The following is an 18340-nucleotide window of genomic DNA, read 5'->3' as shown; positions in this document are numbered from 1 at the left end:
ATTGATGTCCTATAAAGGCATTAGAGACTGTGAATAGAAACTGTGGGAAGAGGGGGTTGTTTGATTTGAACTCTTGATGTATTCAGGAGTCTTGCATCCAATTAAATAATGAATGTCAAGTGATCATGTAACAAATAAACTCTCCCAATGGGAGCCTATGGGTTGCAGTACCCATTATTATTTTGGTGCAGTCGCCTCCGCTGTCCTTTGTTAACATGCTGACTTTTGAGTGAAATGAAGTGACGCAAAGACGAGTGGAGCCCTGAGTGGTTTGAAGTGAGTGCGTGATGTGACTCTAGGTGGTCCTCTTGTCAGTGTGTGTGTGTGTGTATATTGCTGCAGGAATAAACAGAGGAAAACAGAATTGAAGGCTTGAGTTACTTCTCAAGGGGTGAGAGGAGAAAAAAAGGCAAATGAGAGAGAGAAAGAAGGAACAAGCAAAACAGAGAATAGAAACAAGAGTCTATAGAACAGCTCCAGACTGATGCATTTACGCAGACATTGAAAAAACCTTATTTAGATTTGTCCTGGAGAAGAAGCCCCATCTGGGTAATCTCACTTGTTGGGTTTCTACCAGATGCATCCAAATTATATATTAATTTTTGTGGTTGGTTAAGGATTAAGTTAGCATAATTGTGCATATAAATACTTCAGCACGGCATGACACAAGGAAGGAAATTCCTTTGAAAACCAGAGGGAAATCACTTTAATCACATTTCTCAAGGGAATAATTCAACAGCTTGCAACTATATTTATTCTGTTTCTTGCTGCAGTAAGAGGAAGTTTAAGACTGCTCTCATTCCTACAGAAAGTTACCAGCAGCAGCCAGCTGTCTTAGATGAACATATACACACACAACTACAAGACCTGCTTTGTTTCATTGTTTCAAGGGGAAATCTGTCAGTTTTATGCCCCAAACTCAGTACTTAGCACAGTATATTTTTTGTGTGTTTAAGAAAAAAAAAAAATACAGATTCAGAAAGAGGGTTAGTTTTATATTGGACCCCCCCTTTTTTTTTTTTTCTTTTTTTTTTTGCTTGGCTGCCGGTCAGTATTTTCAGAAATAAATCTAACACTTTAATAAACTTGTAACGGAGCTGAATGGTGCAAATTTTGTAACCTAAGATGTTTGTAGAAAATACGCACACAGAGGACCATTTATAATAACATCTATGTCCAAAAAGTGAAGCCTGAAAATTGCATTCTTTCTTATGGCCAAGAGGCAAATCCTTTGGCTGCAAGTTGACTTCCTTGACCTATGAGCTCAATAAATTGTTTCCAACTTTAACATCTTACTAAGAACAGCACAATTTTTTCCAATGTTTAGTCCTCATTAGAGTGAAAAGGGGCAATAAAGCATCCTCATGTTGGACCTACTTTGTGCTTATTGCTACTTTATGAGTGTTTCAGTTTCTCTGTCACATTTCATATCACATTTAGTGATGTCACATGGCTATACATTCACCTCTTGTATAAGATATAAACTCCATATTTCTAGTCATTGTTTAGACATTTTCTCATTGCAAAGCTTATTCTGTGCCAAGGCAACTGACCCTGAGTTACCGTAAGAGAAGAGACTCATAACTGAAGATTAATGTCTTATTAAGAAAAAAGAGTTAAAGAGAGAACCCTCAGAGGAAAATCCTTTGGTGTTGATGGTAGATGGTCAGCAATCTACTTGTGGTAGAAAAGGAGGAGGAAAATACAGTGGAGAGTAGATGCACGGTGTAATAAAATGCTAGATCGTAGTATTTAGAGTACTAGATGAAGTAAGACTTGATTTAGCTAATCTCAAGAACACTAATATTGCCACCTTGGTTATATTCAGTCTCCAGTACAGGAGACCAGCTTAGCCCTCCATTAAAGGGGTAGATTGGCCTGCTTAATGAAATTAAAAGAACAAGATTTGTTCAACAAACTGAGGTAAAGGAGATAAATACAATTCAATGCATTTCCCATGACCTGGTCATTCTCATGACCTCTGTGAAGCATGGCTGAATGAAGCAAAGTAATCTTTTTAGCACCATAAAACTGCTGGAAACATTTCTGAAATGGGTTTGGCCTTTTTTTCCTCTTTTTTTTTTTTGAATGTTTGGTCACTTTTATTATATTAGCGACCACATAAAATAAATTAAGATACCTTTATCTTTCTTTTTCCTGTTTCAGTAAATACATGAGAGTACTGGATGTTTATTATTGCCAGTAGGTAATCTGGTTGTGAGTGTACACAAGTATCACGCTAAATAAATCTACAACAGAAAAATGTATGAGGTCTTCTTCTAAATATGATTGAAACAGACATAGTAATGGACATTAAATGCTCCATGATATCATATAAAGTGACCCAGGTCAAGGTGAAACGCAGACTTTATACACAGTCTTTAGATGGAATGGCCTCTGACTTTTCCAAAGGCTTATCTCTGCTGCACCCACCTTCACCACACAAATCCTAGAAGCCTTTTAGAAGGGATTTTCTGACTCTGGAAATCTGTTTGCTTTTCTAAAACTGCAAGAGCACAAACAGGTCATGACCCTTCCCCCCTGCAGGCCATCAGCTCTGCTCGTATGGTTTATTTGGAATATGCACATTCAGTAAATGACGCCAAGAGGAGTGTTATGAATAAGCAACACTTCAGCGTTTTTAAAGGTCACTAATGTATTTCTCTCATTAACTATGTAAACCTTCTATAGTATGTTTTTGCAGAGCTGAATATCTTTTAAGAGCCCAGTGGAGGACATCTCCTTAATGCACCTGTTGTTTCCTCCATTCATCGTACTGTTCTATTTTCTGCAAAAAGACACATGTACAATGGATGACATTAATGCTCCAGAGAGGGGAGCTAAGGATAAACAAGTACCTCCTTCACATGCAAGCCACAGGATGACAGGCTGGATGGACCGCTTGTTTTAATATGTTTTTATCAGATACTATGAAGTGGAGAATGACAAGAAGCAATACGAATGAAAAAAGGGCTGATGCAAAATTAATTTCAGAAAACTGATTCAAATGTTTAGCATGCAAAGCAAATGACCTGCATCTTCATTTCCTCTGCTGACACTATTCTCCAAATATATCACTTTTAAAGCTTGCCATACCTCAGAGTTTTCTGAAGTTTGCCTTGATGTGACGCGGCAAATGCTATTGGATCTTCTGGCTCATCTCAGTTGTCCAGGTAAACATGTTATCTTGTGTTACAAACTAGTGAGGCTTACTGACTGCCCTCAACTTAAAAAATATACTTGTCCTTTAAAGGCTGCCATTGTATAATATTTTCTAGCTAAGGGAATGTAGGCCTTTTTTTCTCAGAGTCTATGCGGTAAACACTTCAAGGAAACACGCTTACTTCTTCTGTAATGGAAAGTTAAATGAGAAGATCAGCAGCTCCCCAGCATGTGACTGCAACTAGTTTGAATGATGACTGCATCTTTAGGAAAGAAAAAGCATTTTTTTCTTTTAAAGTTTAGCCAGTTTCAGCCACAGCCTCACATAGTCACATATATCCCTTCTTTAATAAATGTTGCTTTACACTGGCAGCGATCAATGCAAACTTTGTATGAGGGCTTTTAAGGTAAGCTTGGCTATCATTTTCTTTTTTTTTTTTTTTTTTTTTTAAAATGACATCAGAAACAGCAGTATGCGACATTACGTGATGGCAGAGCTTCAGTTCATCCTTTGTCATTTTTTTTTTTTTTTTTTTTTTTTTTTTAATAAATAGGACAGGGGGAATGAATGAGAGAAAGAGGGGGAGAGAAAGAAAGAAAACCAAAGGGGAGAAGAGACGGTGAGAAGGGGGGGGGAAGAGAGAGAGAGAAAAAAAAAAAAAAGAACTCCTGGGTCACCTGTATGGAGAAAGAAAAAAAAAACAAACAAAAAAACAAACAGAGGAGACAGAAAACAACAAAGAGCAACATAATAATAGAGAAAACAAAGCACCATCACAATAAACTAGCTAGTCATAGATATCAATATTTACTAAATAATAAACGATATTGTGCAGCACGCAAGATAGACAGCGCACAGTGTGCTTTGAGGTAGCAGCCAAGAAAGCTTTAGTCCGCGTCTGTGAATACCCATGTGTGCATACCTGTGTGGATCAGCATGCTTGCATTCCAAAGGTTTCTCCATGTAATGATCTGCTAGGGAGTGTGGGGGGGCCACAGCCCCGTCCTCCAGGGTGTGAAGCGGGTATGGAGGAGATCAAAACTCCAGACATCCAGAGGCCCCCAGAACACAAGAGACCATGGAAGACCAACAGAGGGGCAGCCGCGCCACTGTTCCAGTAAGAGCTGAGGAGAGTCCCAGATGAGGGCTCGCCCAGCAGCCGCGGAGCAGAAGTCAGGGGGAGTTGCAGTGACGCGCCCGTGAGCTCCGCCGGCCCCCAGCTGCGCCTGAGTGACCGAGCCCCAGGCCGAGAGGCCGGGGGCACCCCACCTCCAAAGGGGGCCCGAGCGAGCCCCAGGCCCCAGGCCCCGACAAGCGGCCGCCAAGGAGTGAGCCGGTGTGTACCCGGACGCCCACCCCCAGACACAAAGAACCACCAACACACCGACACCTGAGGGAGTCCGCCACCGGCAGGGGAAGTGGTGGTGGGTGGAGATAGGCCTCCAAACCTTGGAGGGCCTGAGGTGTCCCCAGAGAGGTGGCGTCTGATACCCAACCTGACATATAGACACAGACATACAGGCACACACAGACACAAACATCCATTCCCACCCTCATGCTCTCATATGCACTCACTCCACACTCAACCAACGTGGAGACAGACATAAAGAGACGCTGTACACACAATCACACTCCCCAAGCGTACTCTACAAACCGGGTCTAGGTACCCTTGCCCCTGGAGGGGGGAATTGCACCCAGACCCAGGTGGTGTTACCCTTTTCCCTGCGGTGGGGAGAGGCAGACCACCCCGACTCCGCAGCAGCAGGGAGGCCCCACACCCCAGACCGCAGTCGGACGGCCAACTCCTCCTACTAGCCCTCCCGCTCCAGCAGGCCGCAGAGAATGGGGGTGGGAGAAGACTCCAAACCTCCCTCCACCCGCTCATTGTAGTGTTGATGCATATGTGTTCTAAGGTGCAATTAAAACCCAGGAGGGCATGGAGCTACCTGCCATGGAGCAGCAGGTAAGCGCATAGTCCCTCCTGCTAGCCCTCAATGACTAAGTGTATTTAAAATTGAGAGGTGGGCAACGACGTCAGGGGTGAGGTATACACCCTGATGGTAAATTGGACTCCGTGATTGTGCCCACCCCCAAGATCCTATATGTATGTGTAATGAGAGTGTGAATAATGTGAATGTCTAAGTTGTGGGATAAAATTGAGGCAGAGGCAGCCAGAAGGGGACGGGGGGGGGGGGGGGGGGGGGGGGGGGGGTAGCCTCCTCTGCACCCTGGTGACATACCCCCACTCCAAGGCCCTGCATGTGAGATCTTCCTCCACCTCTCCTGTATCTCCCCCTCCCGCAGAGAGTTCCTGAAGAGAAGAAAGCTCCTGCAAGATGTGACCATCCCCCCCACCAGATGAAGAGCCCCCCAGGCGGCTCGACGCACCGGCGGCACCCTGCTCCAGGGCCGGGCCCCCATGCACCCACCCGCCCACAACCCCGGCAACACACCAACCAGGACCCAAGCCCCCGAGGCCCGGCCCGGGCCCCAGCCCAGAGACGGAGCGCCCCCAGAACCGCTATCATTTTCATAGGGAGCGAGTAAGATGTGCTTCTAGGGATGAGACCCTAGAAGCACATGGCTTCTAGGGTCTCATCTTTCTTTTTGGTATGAAAATCTAATCAAATTTACTATGCAGCACATTTTAAAACAGCAGTACAGCAGTACTGGATTACTGTATTTGGCAACATCATAAATAAATGCAACAAAGAAAATCATTAAAATAAACTTGATATACTGAAGAAATGCACCTATAAACAGCAGTGAGACAGAACCAGGTACAAACACATGTAACATGATTACTGAAATAAAACAGTTTAAATAAAAATCTTTGCAAGGGCATGGCTTGGTTTGAGTTTGTAACATCCATCAGGGTGTTATGAAAAAGGGTCTGGGTTAAGTTAACATCCACCTTGTCTCTTTGGAACATTGATTTAGAAGAACTTCAATTATTCCAAATCATCCAGCCATCATCCAACTATACTTTTATACATGCAGTTCACCAATCTATCACAGGAAAGCTCTTTCAGTTTCTCAAAATGTGTCTATTTACCATATGGTCTAAACAAAACCCACACTAAAGCCTACGCGGGTTAATTAGGTTACATTTAGGTTAGAGCTAGGGGCTGGGATAAGTCTGTCTTACATCACTGCAAATCAATATAGTGTCCTCAGACACTCAGTCTTTGTGTGTGTATATATTTGAAAGTCAAGGTTGAGTGGAGATCTTTGTGGAGTTGAGGCATGACTCACAGTTCACTCCACTGCTGCATGCTATGTGTGTAAGAGGCCACATAGTGGATAAGGTCCATCTATAATTCAACAAAGACAGACTTCCTCTTTCTCTGCTTTTTATTCCCCTCTGTGCTCTGCCTCTTTTTCTAAGTGACTGAATCTTCCTAATTCTGCATACAGCTTTTATTTTCCACCTTCTTCTATGCCAAATGTTGGAAGCTATTAAAAGACAAAGCTGCAAAGTTTAAAAAAAAAAGAAGAAGCTCAAATGAGTATAGGGCTACATGGGTGTGTAAGACCCTTGTCATTCTATAAAGCAATGAAATGAGTGGTCGTTAAGTGGATTTTAGAGATGATATCGTGACGACATACAAGCTCACCTGGATAATACAGTCTAGAAGGACTTTTCCTGAGATTTTCTGTAAGGATGTTATCAGAAAAGGATTATAAATATCTTCTTAAATATATATATAGTTCAATTTTATTTGTATAGTGCCAATTCAATTGGCAATAACAATTGTCCCAATGCAAAGTTTAGGATAGAGTAGTATAAAGTTTGGTGCCACTGGACTGTAGAGTGGTTGAGATGTGCTCTCTGAAGTGACATATCACATTTCTCCATCTGGCAATCCAATGGATGAGTCTGGGTTTGGTGGTTGCCAGAGGAACAGTACTTGTGTGCTAAAAGTAAGGTTTGGTTTAGAGGGGATCATGGTGTAGGTGTTAAGTCCGTGGGTATCCTGGTATAAAGTGGAGAGCACAGAGGTAAGTTGAACAAAAAAAGTTTATTATGATACAGTGTTCAAGACAGGTTCTTAGGTGGTGACTGCAAAGTTATCCCCCATAAGCGTTCTTGTCTTCATTGAGCTACTCTCCCATGCTGGTCTAATATCCCCTTTTCCACTCTGCATTGAAAGAGCTCTGGACAGAGAGGGAAAGAGGGAAAGAAACGCACAAACACTGATTCTTGCAATACTGATTGGAAGGTGAGCTGAGCTTGTTTAACAGTGCAATGATCTGGTGTCAGTTGAAGAGAATCTCCAGCTTCCAGTAGCCAGAGTATAATTGGTCTGGCAACCTGCAGGTGTGTGATTGGTTGCTGAATTCAGGTATGTGATCACCGCAGCAAAGAGTAGTAAAACAATCTACCTCTGGAAGACAACGCAGAACTGAGAGAAACAAAGAGTGTGAGAGAGAGAAAGACGGAAGGACATCTCAAGCCAGGAAGAGAAGGGAACCTGACAATGGAGTTTTTTTTCTCAGGTATTGGGCTTTGCTCCTTAGTTCCATTGTAAAGGACTCTTAATGCTTCAGCATACCAAGACATTTTGGACAAATTCACACTTACATCTTTCTGGGAACAGTTTTGGAACTGGGAACTGTACATCAGCGCACAAGAAGGCCCATAAAGATATGGATGCGTGAGTTTAGTGTGGAAAAACTTGACTGTCTTGCACAGAGTACCTCAATCTGAGAGAACACCTTTGTTATGAATTAGATAGGAGACTGAGAGCCAGTCCAAAAATGCAAATTCTCGTAAACACACTCCTAAACCTCGTGGAAAGACTTCTCAGAAGAGCTGAAACTGTTATATCTGCAAAGGGTGGGCCAACATCATGTTAAACCCCACAGACTAAGAATAGGATGTCACTTAAGTGTTAACAAAAGCAGTCACATTGATGACTGCACTAGTGTAAACTTAAAGCTGGCTGTAACTAGAAAGCATATTTGGTCATTTGGGAAATATCAGTTAGTGCTGGAGCTTTTTACTGGGATTATCAAAGGGCTTACAGACGTTAGGGTCTTCTAATGTGTTTGGTCAGAGTATCAGAGATCAGGGGGAAACCGTGTTTATGTCTGTCCTCTTTTAACCATCATCTCACACAAAGTGTAGTAAGCATCAGAGGCCTCCATTTCCTCCCTAAAACCATTGATTCCATATGACGAAAATGCAAGAGAGACAGATCAGTGTTCTTCAAAAGATACATTAGTGAGCATTATACTGCTAATCCCAGGACCTGTAGGAAACTGCTAATCTGGATTATAGAATTTGTATCATGTTATAGCATCATTTGTGTCTCCTTTACACACTAAGATGTTTTCCTCCCTTTTAAAGTCCTCCTCTTTTTAACCTCTTGAGCCTCTTATTTTAATGCTTAGCTCTTGGTGCATGAAATTTCTCAGTTAAACATTCCATATATACTATATTTTATTTTATATAAAATTACTCCATTGAAAAATGGAGTAATTTAGCATCTGAATGCTATCATATACTAAAAACTAATAATCTCCATGGAAAACAAGTTTGACATTGTTTAGACATTTTTTTTTTTTTGGTGAATTCTGCTAATGGGATAATTTTGCCTTATGGAAGTTTGTTTTATGTTGTGTATGTGTGCGTGTTTTTTCCTTTCACAGTTTGTATAGGCTACTTGGTTTAGTTTAAGAAAAGGTAAATGACACTTCTTATAGAGCCTGTCAGAGATAAAGCATAAGAGGCAAATTTCCCAGACAGAGGGACTCATTAAAGGCTCAGTGCAGCACAGAGAGAACCTGGACCTAAGACTGGGGCAATGGTTCAGCTTTTAGTACCACAATGAGCTGAGGCATGTAGCCAAGACAATACTGGAGTGACTTCAGGACGACTGTCTTACTGTCCCTGAGCAACCTAGCCAAGGCCCACAATTACAGCCTGTAGAACAACTCTGCAGAACTCTGAAGAGAGAAACTAAGAGGCACTTCCTGTCTAAACCCAGTTGTCAAAACCACACTCAAAGCTGCCAGTACTGAATCAAGTGACTAAATACTTTTGTAATATGACATTTTGATGTATTTACTTTTTAGTGATAAAAATCATGTCAAATATGCCAGTTTTACCTATTTCATTTAGGTATATAACATAAGCATATAATATGAAGATAGTTGCAAGGTTGAGACTTTCTTTAAAGCCAATGCAAATATCATTTTTGCTTTCAGCTGTTTATGTTCTTATTCAGTGCAGTAATACCTTTGGGGTTTTTCTTTTAAATTCATTGTGCAGCAACACAAGAATCACAAGAAGAACAAGACTCCACAATACCCTGAACTCAACATCAAAGATTGATATTTGGACTACATAAAGAGACAGAAGCACCGGAGGACACATGGATCCAAAAAGGAAAGATGGCAATTTTTTTAAAAAGCCTGGAACAACCTTCCTGCCAAGTACCCTGGCAAATACACACTCATACATCTATTCAAACATCATTTGAAAGAATGAGATCAAAATGGAGATTTGTGGCCATGAAGCACAGTGCCACATTTGGCAAAAACCAAATACAGCATGTCAGCACAAACACCTCATACCAACTGTCAGCACAGTGGTGCAGGGGTGTAGAGTTGGGCTTATTTTGCAGCCACAAGACGGTCAGTGAGTCAACCATGAAGTCCCTTGTGTACCAAGTATTAAAGAGTCAAATGTGTGGTCATCTCTCTGACAGCTAAAGCATTTTCAAAATTAGGTCATCTAACACGACAATTATCCCAAACAAAACATCAACTCTACAACAGAGGGACTGAAAAAGAAAACAATCAAGATGTTGTAATGGCCCAGTCAAAGTCTAGATTTCAACCTGAATGAAATGTTGTGGCAGGACCTTGAGAGGAAGAAGCAACACTGTAAAGAAGAGTGTGTCAAAATTCATCCACAATGATCTGAGAGATAAAGTTACACAGAAAGCAACTCAGTGTACTGGAGCTAAAGGTAGTTCTAAAAGCTACTGAATCATGGTGTGTACTTAGTGCATCACTGTAGCTCTTCCAGGCTAAACAAACTTGCTATATGTGTCATATTCTTTGGGATCTATATCAGTGTAAATGATCTAATGATGTACTCATAATGTCATGGTCCCTGTGCCTCACCAGCTGATTCTGTATTAGGCAACATGTTTTCTCTCTCTCTCTCTCTCTCTCTCTCTCTCTCTCTCTCTCCTGCCGGGGCGATGCTCATTACGGGCTCCCGCCCCTGGCCCACGCACCTGCTGCCGATCGGGATAATCACAAGGCCGATTTAAGACAGCAGCACTGTGTCACTCGTCGCTGGATCGTTGAGTTATCAGCGTCAGTCGCTCAGTAGATTGCAAATAAGGATCTGTGAGTTCGTTCCGTCTGTTCGCCTCTAACTATTATCTCTGTGTATAGATCTATCCCGGACCTTTCCCTGCCTGCCTGTCACCCCGTGGACGAGTGAGTGGATGGTGTTTCCCCAGTGTGGGGAGTGAAGAGAGAGAGCCTTTGGAGGACGTCAGATCCCCGTCTTTTCCCTCACATACCCCGGAACCCTGGACCCCCCTCCCCTCCCTCCAGCACTTTGTAAATAGCATCACCTGGTGTCGTTGTGTGAATAAAATCTGTAAATCCTGTAAGGAGTCCCGGTCTGCGCCTGAGTCCGTTAACTGAAACCTGACACATAATGCATTGTTACACAAACAGAGATTTGGGGGTATTTCTTTATTTCTTCGATAATCTGTGTAAAAACAACAGTAATATCTGGAGAGTTCTATATCATTTTACTGTCCTGTGCAAACAAAAATCCTGTGGAAATCAAAAATGGAGTTTTCCATCATGTGTTGGCACTGAGAGCAATCAGACCACTGCATGTCTGACTCATCACTTGAATCTAACACAACAGCTTATCAGCAACCTTTTTACAGGAGAGGAGAAAGACAGAGAGGTAGACAGACAGAGACTATGGCCAATTTTCTAATCCTGCAAGTCCGACTTACTTTAGCGTTTCATCAGTTATTTATAAAGGTAATAAAGTCTACATTAGCCCAGTTATACGTTTATTGGGAATTCATATGGTCTTTAATCTTTGAATGAATTCCTATATTTTTAATTATTTTTTTACACTTTAAATTCAAGCTCAAAATAAATTAATGAAAGCGCATGAAATGAAAATTGAAACTGAGTTATTTGTTTAGTCTGTGTAAAAGTTAGCTCCTTAAGGAATTTCATGAGAACATGAAATAAACAACAGAAAACAACTGATTTGTAACTTTAAATGCACAAAGTGAAAGATGACATCTCAGAGCAATGAAATACCTTGGAGAAAAATAACTGAAGAGTAGTAAGAGGTGAGAGGTAGCCATGGAAACATATTCATGAAAGGAAAGACGATCCATTTGCCAAGATCATCTGACTCAACCAAGATATTTGTTATTAGTCAGAAAGTGCTGAAATGGCTACCAGCACTTTAAATATATTAAACAGTGCAGTTTACAGCAGAGCCACATATTGTAATCTTGGGATGGTGATCTGCAGGTTTTAGTACACAGTTACCTTATAAAGCATCAAATATGAGGGGCGGGCATGCATAATGTTTTTAATGAGTGATATGAGCAAAAATGGATTCAAACTAGGAATAAATTGAACAGAAGAAATCAATTCCCATGCCACAGCAGATGTCATTTTATGTGAAACGAACAATAAGCCTCTCACTCAGTTCCTCAGGCATTCACTGCACTCCATTAGCTTTGCACTGTAGTCACTGGATCATTAGGCCCCATCCGCTTGAATAATGCAAAAAGAGCAAAGCAGGCAAAGACCACTCAGCCTTATGTGCCTCTCATCTCTCAACACAGCAGGAGCCAACTAAACAACACATTATCCATCCAGTACTGTGTGCAACAACAGGCCTCCTCCCAGTGTGCAGGCAGCTGTGGTGACAACCCACAAATTATCCACTTTTACCACACTTATAAAACTGAAAAAAAAAAATGGCAAGAGAAAAACTGAATACTATTTCCGCAAACCTGTGTCTCATAATCACATCAGCGTAGCTTTAAAATCACATGGAACAACACACAAGGAGAAACAAAGTGTTTTATCTTTTTATAGGAACATATGACTGAAGGTTTAGTCAGTGTATGAAAGATCTTTTGGTATCAGGGTATCATCAGTTTGTTTTGGGTTTGCTTTCAGTGTTCATTGAACCTGATTACACATCAGGTTCAATGAACACACTCAGCTGTGACAGTCAATGGTGCAATACATGTCAACCAGATGGTAATTTTTTATTCTGTTATTTTTAGTATTGCAAAATTATGCATTTTTGATATGCTGATGAAAAGGTGGTGCAGCATCGTCAATAGTGTTTGTTTGTTTTTTAGCAGCTTTTCAAATGTATCACCCTCCACTACAATCTACACTCACCGATGTCTTTATCAGAAAAAATGTTGCTAATCTTGGGTTGGAAGCCAGTTTTACCTTCAGAACTTTCTGATTCTTTGTTCCACTGATTATGGTGTGAGAGATTTTGGTTCATATTGATATGATAGCATCACACAGTTGTTGCAGATGTCAGCTGCACATCCATGATGCATCCCAAAGGTGATTTAATGGACTGAGGTCCACTGACTGTGAGCACATTGTCATGTAAAATATATGTAAATGAAATAAAATAAAACAACTTTGATTTGATCTTTTTTTTTTTTACATGTTTTTTTATCTTGCTGAAAGCAACCATTAGATGATTGGTACACTGTGATCACTAAGGGATGGACATGGTCAGCAGAAATACTCGGGTAAGTTGTTGGCATTGAAACAATGCTCAACTTGTACGAAACAGCCCAAAGTGTGCCAAAAATATCTCACACACCATTACACCACCATCAAGAGCCTGAATCACTGACACAAGGCAGGATGGATTCATGCTTTCGTGTTATTTATTCCTAAGTTCTGACTCTATCTCTGAGTGTTGCAGCAGAAATCAAATCGTCAGACCAGCCAATGTTTTTCCAGTTTTCTGTTTTCCTGTTTTGATGAGCCCACACAAATGAACCTAAATTAACCTAACCTTGCTTCCTTGTCCTTAGCTAACATGAATAGCTCCCAGTGTGCTCTGTCTGCTGCTGTAGCCTATCTGTTTCAAGGTTCAATATGTTGTGCAATCAAAGATGCTCTTCTGCAAACCTTGGTGGTAACAAGTGGTTATTTAAGTTATTGTTGTCTTCCCATCAGCCTGTAGTAGTCTGGTCATTCACCTCTGACCTCTGGTAACAAGAATGCATTTTCACCCACAGAACTGTCACTGGTTGGATAATTTCCCTTTTTTGGGTCATTCTCTGTAAACCCTAGTGATGATTATGTGGGGAAAATCTCAGTAGATCAGCAGTTTCTGAAATACTCAGTGGAACCTGTCTGACACTACAAATCATGCCACATTTAAAACCACTTAAATACCCTTTATTCTCCATTCTGGTGCTTAGTTTGAACTACAGCAATTCATCCTTACCATGTCTACACATCTAAGTGCAGTGAGTTGTTGCCATGGGATTAGTTATTATTATTAGTTATTGGCTTTACCAAGAAGTTGGAGAGTTCCTAACATAGTGATGGCAGGCATACATTACAGATTAGGGTAGATTTATCAGTGTGCTGCTAACTATTGCAGCTTAGTTGAAAGTACAGTGCATTTTTATGTTGATGGCAATATAGCCTCTGTTACACAGAGAACACAGGAAGTCTACAAGCCACATATATATACTGCAGGGCATCAGAGTTTGATTATTTTATGGCCATTGAAAGGGAACTGTGGGAACGAGAGAGAGTACCAGTGAAAGCTCTTTAGCCTAACCTCCAGCAGTGAAGATGAAGTAATAGGCAACACTGAAACAGACTGAGGATAGTTCCAAGAGGAAGAAAAGAACCATTCATTTAAACAATTCATACTAAAAGTATAGATTGTTTAACTTAAGTAAAAAATTATATAAATAACAATCTAATTTTTTTATTTATTTACTTTACATTCCTCTCTGGGTTCACCGGTCTTTATTTTTCCTCGTGCAGCCGACTGTAAGCAGGAACCCTGATGACCATGGTATTGTCAGAGAGTTAGGGTGTTTGTGATTTGACTTCCCTGCTGATAGACATCGCAGTTCTGCCCACATCATGGACAGAGCAGCCAATAGCATGAAGAATGTAAACCAAACGCCTGTGTGGAAAAAAAACCCAATGGGAGTGAAGCTGTTTTGCTGCCCTGCCTCTGCCTGTCGCTGAATAGCACTGTTGTGCGTGCACATGTGACTACAGAAGGCGCTTACTGGTATTTAAAAATCATCGATCGGGTGCTGAAGTGGACAGCTCCTCATGCAGATAAAACAAACCAAAACAACAATGGCTCGCGTTGCTCCTCGCGGACGCTGAATGGCGAACCTAACTTGTCCGGCAGCGCATTTTCTTTGAACATTTATTTTAAGCTGCTGAAGAGAAAAGGCGCCGAGCTCTCTACGCAAACGGTTAGGCGGATGTTGTGACACCTGTGGCTGAATCGGGATCGCAATTTCATAAAAGGGTGGTTGGATTGTTTCACGTTCGCATCCGTCCTGCAGGAGACGGGCTGCGGAGCCGTATGATCTCATGTTGGAAAACACAAAGGTAATCTAAAGCCTTTTAGGCTACGGGGCATTACTTTCTAAGCCCCTCTCTATATATGCTTGCACAGGAAGGAGCATGGATAGAGAGGAATTTTCTCTCACCAGCGCGTTGAGTGGATTTAGAGAGCGGCTGGTGAGCTCCCGTGGAAACTAAACCGAGGTCAGTGGCTAAAGCATTGTTCGAATAAGCGCGCTGTTTAGAGCTCCCCCTTTTTAATCATTTCATATTTTCTAAGAAGGATATAGATTTTTTTTTTTATCAGTCATGGGGAAAGAGGAATGCAAAACAATGCTGGACGCTTTGAACAAAGTGACCGCCTGCTACAGGCATTTGGTCATCGCTCTTGGGAGCACTTCGGACTCGCAAAACCTGCGAGAGGAGCTGAAGAAGACCCGCAAAAAGGCCCAGGAGCTGGCGGTGGCCAACAGGACTAAACTGACTTCTTTGCTCAAAGATAAGACCATCAGCAAAGAGGATCGGACCGAGTACGAGCGCCTGTGGGTGCTGTTCTCTAGTTGCATGGAGCTTCTTGAGGTGGACATGAAAAGGTCCTTAGAGATAGCACAGGATTTCCCCCTCAAGGTGCCCACAAGACACCTCATCCAGACAGGGATGACCGGCAGCACCACCACGGTGGCGGCCCGGGCCATGAGCGTGCAGAATATGAAGTACGAGGCGGACAGCAATATCGACACGGCAGACCTCAGAGACCTACAGGCCGAGATCACCCAGGTGAGCCAGATGATGGAAGAAATGGAGATGAAGGTGCAGGTGGCGCCGTGGGCCGTGGAGGCGAAGCAGGAGGCAGGCGCTGAGCTCAAGTCCAACATGAGTGTAGGGAATTCCTCAGTGGGTGTCATCTCGATCTGCGAAGAAGAGCCCAAAGAAGAAGAAGGTGGCGGAGGGAGCAGGGAGACTGGTTTTGCGTCAATCTGCGCGGTGATTGGATTCTTTGTCATCGTTATAGTCGCCTTGGTTCTAGGCTATTTGGTCGTCAATATGTGAACTGTCTAACCAAAAGCCCACCCTGATGGACAACCTGTGAAGCTGCCCAGGGAGCGGTAAGACTCTGCAGGCCCATAAGAAAGAGAAAGAGCGTCTTTTTGGGCTTGAAAAATAATGTGGACACAGAAAAGTTATTAAGCTTTCCTTGATTTGTGAATGTATTTGGCAGAGACGAGAAATTGCACTAGATAAGCTAAAATGTACTAGAACAATATAGCCAAAGTGTGAAAATAATGGGAGTGAGGTAGAAAAAGTATGTTTGGGGGGAGGGCCAGTGGACCATTTATTTTTGGAAGAGGGTGGGAAAAAAGGTCATAAAATTACGTGACAGAGTCTAGCCATCAGGATGATATAAACAACACGTAATCCAAGTGGATTAGTGGAAAAGCTCAAGCAGAAATGTAGCCTACGGTTAACTATTCTCATGATGTTCTGTGGATTGATGCTTTGCATCCAGAAAAGTTAAATCTGCTCAAACAAACAGGGGGGCATCTAAAAAACGGTTGTCTTATTGAAACTATAGTGGAAGCCAGCACAGTTAATCTCTGCTCGTCAAACCACACTGGTCAGATGTTATCAAATCTGCACTCTTCTACACTCCTTTCAGCACCGTTTTAATGCGTCATAATAATCTGTATAGCCAGATTGCAATAGGCCTGCATCTTACTTTACCGCATCAAATCACAATGTGCTTGATGAGAGCCTTGGGACCGAAGAGATGTTCACAGTCTTTTAATAACGCATCCATTCACTGTAAGCCTGCTCATGTTCCTTTTCAGGGTTTTCTTGCACAGTGTTGAATGTACATTGCAACATGAATAGAAGGTTTGTATATACTGCTGTTTCAGAAAATGTACATACGATCAAGTATATTTATTATAATAAAACTTCGAAACACACTTGAAAATGTGCTTGCAGTTTGATAGGTGCTTTACAAACATGACCAGGCATGCTTGTAAGGTCACTTTGTCTGAAGGTGTGGTAAGTTGTGTACCAGTCCGGGCCTAGTTTGTAATCACTGCAAACCTAAGCTAGAGATCTATACATCTAACACACATAGAGATGTTTTAAGAAGGGAATTAACCACTTAACCACCTTAGGTTTAAAATAGTACTTAATTTAAATGGAAAGTAGACTATGCTTAAATCCCTAATAGTTTTACATCTAAGAGCCTTTAAGGGTATTCCTGGACTGGCATCCAGTTGAACTGGAAGCAGTCAGAGTCAAAGTTTCCACCCATGTGGTTGTTAGTTAAGGGTAGATGCACACTAAGACAGTTTTCTTTAGCCCAACATGAATATAAATGCAAGTTAGTTATTAATTTGCAGAACAGAAACAAGTGCTGCTCCAGAAATATTTTCAAGTCACATGCTTTAGTACATTGGGCTAAAAACAAAAACCTTAACATATAGAGAGATAATGCATCTAATGCTTGTCAAACCACCCTAAAAATCATAAAATAGAATTATGCAAAGGATTGAAAACATCTTCCACTTTTTTTAACTCCACAAAAGTTTGACAAAAAATGTAAAAAGTCAAAAAGACAAAAGTGCACTTAAAAAATAAAGATAGCAAAATTGTTGGTATAAGCATGCATGTAGATATTTTCAGAAATGTATATGTGGGTAAAAAATAATAATGGTCATTGAAACTTTGTCATAATCTGGGTTTGAAATCACAGTAACTTGTACTTTGATACCTCCAGGCTAAAATATCCAGGTATCACAAAACTTCATTTCTTACATAGCCATAATGTCTATGTAAGTGAAATAGAAAACCAGATTTATGCACAAACTCATTGCATTTTTGTGTCAGAGTGTTTGTGTGTTATCATTATTATTCATTTAAAAAAACATGCCACTTCATGTAAGTAGGTGTCTGAGTTTCTTTCCCCAACAGGCCACCGTGTTCATCCTGTGAGTTTCCTCATCTTCATTGCAAGTTGGTTAACTTATGTTCACTAAACGCTCATTGATTTCATAAGTGAAACAACAAACAGTCATGGAAGTAATGACTCTGGTCATCAGTCAAATCAGAAGGAGGTCCATTTAGATTGACAAAAGAGCCAATTTAACTAAAAACAATAATTCAAGATAAATATTTACACTTGTATCATTAAAATAACAGTTTGATGCAAATTCTAATGAAAAGACTGTTTAAATGCTGGCACCTGAAAAGCTGCACATCACATGAGCCCTGAAAGGACCCTAATGATCAGCTTCTTCACTATTAAGGAGGTCCTCTTGTACTAATTGTATATGGTAAGTGGACCCATGGCATTTGAAGTCAATTGAGTCTTAGGCTGAATGTAGTTATCTCACATGTTTAAATGCAATTACAGTACATCCACATTCCTGTTCGAAGCAGAGGCTCCTTCCTTTACATATATATATATATATGTGTGTATATATATATATGAACTATATGTAAAACATTGTAAAGGTATTCAAGTTTCAGATTCATTTCCTGTTTCCAGGAAATGAATCTCTCTCTCTTCTCCACCTCTCAATACAGAAATTC

The 18340-nt window shown here is 41.2% G+C and overlaps 1 protein-coding gene across 1 annotated transcript; it reads left to right on the top strand.

Annotated features, from left to right (window-relative positions):
• The first annotated feature begins 15079 nt into the window (after positions 1-15079).
• On the top strand, positions 15080-15820 carry LOC146639527 (regulator of G protein signaling 9-binding protein). The gene has a single exon (XM_085353291.1). It carries the CDS (start codon positions 15080-15082, stop codon positions 15818-15820), a length of 741 nt encoding a protein of 246 aa, XP_085209417.1.
• Positions 15821-18340: the final 2520 nt, after the last annotated feature.

This window comes from Diplotaxodon limnothrissa, linkage group LG1, assembly GCF_057381915.1.
Source record: "Diplotaxodon limnothrissa isolate DT_005_m linkage group LG1, D_limnothrissa_male_GT1.1, whole genome shotgun sequence".
Classification (NCBI taxonomy): Eukaryota; Metazoa; Chordata; class Actinopteri; order Cichliformes; family Cichlidae; genus Diplotaxodon; species Diplotaxodon limnothrissa.
Note: the sequence above shows the minus strand (reverse complement) of the source record. Positions and strands in the feature narration are given on the sequence as shown.

Coding starts and splice junctions, on each gene's coding strand:
- LOC146639527 (XM_085353291.1), top strand. CDS start 15,080: ATGGGGAAAGAGGAATGCAAAACAATGCTGGACGCTTTGAACAAAGTG.